The 5,882-nt window shown below is 44.8% G+C and overlaps 1 protein-coding gene across 1 annotated transcript; it reads left to right on the forward strand.

Annotated features, from left to right (window-relative positions):
• Positions 1 to 930: 930 nt before the first annotated feature.
• LOC131269309 (SUMO-conjugating enzyme UBC9-like) lies at positions 931 to 1,410 on the forward strand. The gene has a single exon (XM_058271660.1). The coding sequence runs from the start codon at positions 931 to 933 to the stop codon at positions 1,408 to 1,410; it is 480 nt and encodes a 159-aa protein (XP_058127643.1).
• The last annotated feature ends 4,472 nt before the right edge of the window (positions 1,411 to 5,882 follow it).

The following is a 5,882-nucleotide window of genomic DNA, read 5'->3' on the forward strand; positions in this document are numbered from 1 at the left end:
TAGCATCCTGAGCCTTCGCCAGCTAATCTGGTGATGTAGACCTCTAAGCGTTAAGGACCGGCAACTAAGGCCATATGTCCTGGTGGCCAAGCTTTGCAGCACTGGAAAACAACCTGGTGTGCTGTCAACGCTATCAGTGGATACCCGCCTCATCCTACTGTAAACAAACAATGTAAACAAACTTTACACCACGCTTTGCTGTAAGTACGGAGGAACTGGCAAACGCGCCGATCGTAAAGCGTTGTGACACCACGAATTATGCGGATGTCCAAATATTAACAACCCACACAACACGTATGCATGTAAATCGAATATCAACTTGAAATAATCGTACTTCTATGCAATATGATTGAATCGTAGATGATGCAAAAATAATACCTATACGTACAAAAGTGGAGGCGCTAACCGTACATTGTTCAAAATGTATATGTTTAGTCGTATATTTTCTAAGTCGGCATCATATACGATTTACGATATACATCAGCCAGACATTGCTCGTTTATCTATACGTATGCATAAAGAAAATCGTATTACATTCTTAATCGGCATCATATGGAACAAAGAATATACATTGCTCGTACATTGTCTATGCTTACTGCGATTCCGATTCGAAAAATACTAATATGTGATTCAATTTATTCAACTTAATACGACTTCGTGTTGTGTGGGAAGTAATCTACACTTTTTTTTCTTGTGATCCTCGGCTACCATATCCGCCGTTTCTATATTCGACTTGCAAAAAATCGCTGGGATTTCTATATTTTACAAACAACAAACATATATATTTTACAAACAAGCCCCAATCTGGTAATCGGTTGAGCCTAACCTTGTACTTAAAGACCTTGGTTGACGTTACACCCACCTCGTAATGACATCTGTTGTAAACAGCATTACAAGAAGCTGTTGTGCAAGTAGTTCGTGTAGATCAGCATGTCTGAAACCGCAGTTACACGTTTAACTGAAGAGAGAAAAGCTTGGCGCCGGGACCATCCCTTTGGCTTTGTGGCCAGGCCGGTGAAAAATAGAGACGGTTCCCAGGACCTGATGGTATGGGAATGTGTTATCCCCGGAAAGACGCGAACGCCATGGCAAGGTGGTTCTTATAAACTGAGGATGTATTTCAACGATGACTACCCTCTCAGCCCCCCGCTATGCATGTTTGAACCTCCCCTGTTCCATCCGAACGTGTTCCCGTCCGGAAAAGTGGCTTTATCAACGTTGGACAAAGAAAAGGATTGGCATCCGGCGATGACCATTAAACAGCTTCTACTGGGAATACAGCGTTTGCTGACCGAACCAAACTTCAAAGATCCTGCACACCCGGAAGCCTACACCGTCTACCGCCGAGGCCGTCTGATGTATAAAGAGCGCATACGAGAACAAGCACGCGCCATGGCAGACAGATTTTAAGCTGCACTTTCGGCGACCACTTCCATCGAAGCTGATGACCGGGAGGATGAGCTGCCTTGTATGTATGAATCAGTCAAATTTCACGCGAGAAATGTGAATTAAGTATAGCGCATGTTTATTCATCTATTTATTCAATTAAAATCTGTAGTTTTACATCCACTAGTTTAAGTTTGTTGAATCTTAACTATAGACGAGGCATTTTTCGTTTACCATGAACCATACCTACTCGAAATAAGGAAGGTAAGCAATAGCAGAATGTTTTTGTGTTTTTTGTTGACAACAACGCTTCAAGTTCGAAGTTTGATTATCGATAGGAACATCATTTGCGCACAAGAAACGATGTTATAGTGGGGATACTATATGTTATTGAGATGTTTCCCAGTTGGAAGTTAAGACTGAACTTCCTTGCATGCTGGCGTTTACCTCTTGGTATACAGATGCACAGCTTGCGTTGATTTATAATACTTAACTTATTGCGATATTGTTAGGTACACTACAATGTGTTTTGCAAAGTTGGAAGATTACTCTCCTAACCGAGTGCAAAGTTCTGCGGTGAGGTTACACAATTTCCCTTGCTATTTGTCATATTCCCTTACATGATTGTAAAGTTCCCCGGTGCGTCTGTGTCGATGAAAATTTTCCCTCTAACACTTGAATTATTCCATTATACAGATCGAAACCCTATAAAGCTCCAGGTATTGGAAGCAGCGATGCCGGAGGTGGTTGGACATTCGCCAAAATAGCCGCTGCAGGTGACACTTTGCACTTGACTCGCGGGCATCTCTCGGGCCCGGGGTTTTCGACGAAAAGTTTGGTGTGCAAGCGACAGCAGCCCTGCCCGTTCCCCGTTGCCATCTCACCAGCGAACGGAAGGGCACGGTTTGGCAGGATGACAAATTAACTTCGCCGAAATGGTAGGGGATGCCGTTCGGGATGGCCGAACCGGAACGGTGGTTCGCGCCCGCCACCCGTCACTCAATCAGCTCGATGGAAAATCCTTGTACCTCCACACATGAGAACAACGACGACGACCTAACGTTGAACAATGCTCCTTTCGCAGCCGAGCAGGCGTGAGGGTTCGGATAGTTTTTGTCACCACAGCACGCGCGCACACGGGACCAACCTAAGGACACACCCGCTGGGGAGGGTGTCAGGATACACGCAGAGGGAGGTACATTTCCCTTTTTCCTCCTCGCCCCCGGTGTTCACAGTGAAAAGCGGCGTCGACGAGGCGTTCCATTCCGTGCCGGCCCATTTCGTGTTTTCCTTAAGCACTGCTCAACCATGCGTGTGTGTGTTTGTGTGTAAGGGTGACGTGGGAGGGAGTGAGTGACAAGAAGAAGTTCACGGCAAACTGCTCAAGAAAAACGACACCCGTGTAGGTGATTGTTGCTGGGGCGTGAAGGCGCAAAGGTTTTGGTGGCAGGAAGTGGTCCCCCATTCCACTTCGCAAGTCGTGGTCGTCGAACAAACGACGTTTAATTATTTTCGCTGTCACACTTGTCAGTTGAGATTTAAAATTCATTCAATTGACTTTGGTTGTCGTCTATTCTGGGGGACTTGAAGGTGGATTACACACACTGGAAATCAGGCTCACGTAGGCAACCCGAGATCTCCTGGATTCTCCATTCTGGAGTTCCGTTTGCTCGCCGAAGTTTACTGCTCCATTCCGGGATAATTGTTCGGTACCGGGCTGGTTTTACTGGCGCTGGAACCAGGACCAGGCCCGTACCGGTACTTAACCCCTCCGCGCTACTATATATCCTACGCTCTACTATATCTCGCCGGGAGTGCTACCCATTCCCGGGTACCTGAGCCACGATTGCCACCGTAAAACGCAACCGACCGGTTCCATTTCCGAAGCGGCCGTAGGTAGTAAAATCTCGTTTTTATTCTCGAATTAGATGATCAAGTTCCGGGAGTTTCGCCGGGTGAACATCTCCGCCCGAAAAGGAAGTTCTAGCTCGATAGCTCGAGGGGGAAGTGTGGTCGTAAAAAACTAATAACGATTAAAAAATCCACCAATCGAAGTAAAGGAGGAGAAGACGGAGGGTGTGGAGGGAGGGTTCGTAACGGTCATCATGCGACCAAATTGACTTCTTACTCTGTGCACCTCAACCTAGGCGATGTATATCCTAGAGGACTATACTTCTCATCCGGGAGACTGGAATATACACAGTAGCTCCCAAAAGTGAAGGTACAGTGACGATTTGCTCGTTTAACCCCAATTATCTTGGTAAGTTCTCATCGTATCCGTAAAATTCTACAAGCACAGCAAAGAGGAACTACTAACGATCAAAATACGTCTCTAACGAGATTTTGACATGTTAAATTGGCTTAGTTTTAAGCCATTACCTGATTAAACACCATAATGAGAACATACAAAAGATTCCACGTCTTTTAGTTCCTCTTCGAATTAGTTGAAACTGGTCAAGTAGCCTTATGTAATTACTGCATGCAGGGTTCAGGACAGGGTCTGCTCCGTTTTACCATATCAAACTACTTGCTTTTCCAATTAAAACTGTATATTTTTGCTTCATATGTTAGTCAAACTTACAGTGAAAATCATCACCACATTTAATCAAAAAGTAAAGAGCGTTGTTTTGCGGGTTTTCTTAAGATATTGTTAATATTTTTAACCGTTAAAGTTCTTTCGTTTATTTTGTTGAGCTCTTAGACATCTTTAGTAAAGGAAAAGCCTTTTTTAAAACGAATCTCATATCTGTTTATTGTAAGATGACCTATTTCATTTCCTATTTCAAGTTATAATTTTGACAATATTGGTATTATTATTAGTTTGTTGGTATATTACGAATCGTAATTTTGATCTAATTGATAAAGCTAGGCAATTTTCAACATTTTTGTTTCAATCTATATGATAAAAAAGATAATATTTCGTTCCATTCAGTAGCGTTACAGATATTAACCATGATGTTTAAATAATGCATTAAAATTATTCTTTCGTGTGTATAATTCAATGGTAAAGTTCCGCATTAATCACCATAAAATGATTCCCCAAGCCTAAGAAAAGCTTAAAAGTTAGCATCCACAACACTTTAACTGCACTTTTTTCTGGTGTCACGCTACCCGATTTGCACACTGTATATACCAGAGGGCTTTCCTTCCCATCCGGAAGACTGGGATATCTATGTTTGTATTGTATAGAGGAAGGGAAAGAAGACTTTATCTAAGTTTACGGTTCACTGTCAAATAATTACGTATGTGTGGTCGTCATCGAACGATGGTCATTCCCCAAACCACCGTTTTGAGGTTATGGCATCCATTGGGGTTTCCTTCAGAAATTGGCATTTGTGTGAGTGTGGAGGTTTTTGTGCCTGAAAATTTTCCTCGTGGCGAATTGATTTCACGGGCGCCAACAATGACCGAGTGGGATGTGTGGGTGACGTTTTATTTCGACGTTACCCTCCCGTCTTTGTTTCTGCCTCGAGATTTCGAGGCTATAAGAAAACGATAATGCTTCGCTTCGTAAAATTGACCAGTGTCACCCACGCCAGGGGTTTGGGTTTGGCAAGCCATCAAATCGCTTCACATGCGCTTGATCCCCGGCGCGGAGTACTCGCAAGTGGACAGTGGTTTTATGCGCTTCCCTTGAAGCCGGTCCATTCGTCCGACGATTATGACCGGAAGTCTGGAGGGCCGGGAGTATTTCGGCATCCGCATCCGCAGCATCATTACGCCGTCGTTGTCGTCATCGCCGGGCATCACCATGTCATCATCGTCGTCGAAGACAAGTCATGTTTTAATTACGACGAATATCAATTAAAGGCTCAGCTGCAGTTTCTGTATTTCTCTGTGTGTGTGTGGAACGGATGGAGCCGGTCGTAAATATGGCCGTACGCCGGTTGGACAACTAATCCCCGGGGCCCTTTGGGATGCCACGGGTTTTGCAGCGGCGCGGGTCATCAACTCCGGTGATTTGTCCACCAATTCGTTCGATTCCGGTTCTTTCCGGATCGGGGTTTTATTCGGATTTTGTTTTCTCCATTGTTGTGTGTCACTACGGCGCTTTTCCAACCATCGAACAATGTTGCACCGCGCCGCGAGGAGGGTTTGGGTGAGAGGTAACATGACACACATTTTCTGCAAACCACCCGTGAGTGCCATCGGCTACTGTCAGGCGCTTTACGGCTCTTTATGTCTTTTTTTGCCAACGACAGCTCAGTGCACGTCCCAACCTACATCGTTCCTGCCCTCTATGGCCAGGCGAACGTCAATTAAATCATTCCATTACCGATCGGGATTTTTATGTCGTCCACACGCCGTGCGCCGTCGTACGTCCGTCTTCGGGAACTTTAGCAACCGATTCCTTTCGGAAACTTCGGACCGAGTTTAGGAGATTTTTTATTACAGCATGCCTACAGCATTACCAGCACCAGTTGGAAGCGGGAGTTCTGCCTGGAGCACCGGGACAATGTTGTGCTTACTAAGTCGCAATACTTGGCTGTTCATTG

This window comes from Anopheles coustani, chromosome X (assembly GCF_943734705.1).
Source record: "Anopheles coustani chromosome X, idAnoCousDA_361_x.2, whole genome shotgun sequence".
Lineage (NCBI taxonomy): Eukaryota > Metazoa > Arthropoda > Insecta > Diptera > Culicidae > Anopheles > Anopheles coustani.

Excerpts from the sequence above, each read along its gene's own strand:
- LOC131269309 (XM_058271660.1), top strand. The coding sequence starts at position 931 with ATGTCTGAAACCGCAGTTACACGTTTAACTGAAGAGAGAAAAGCTTGG.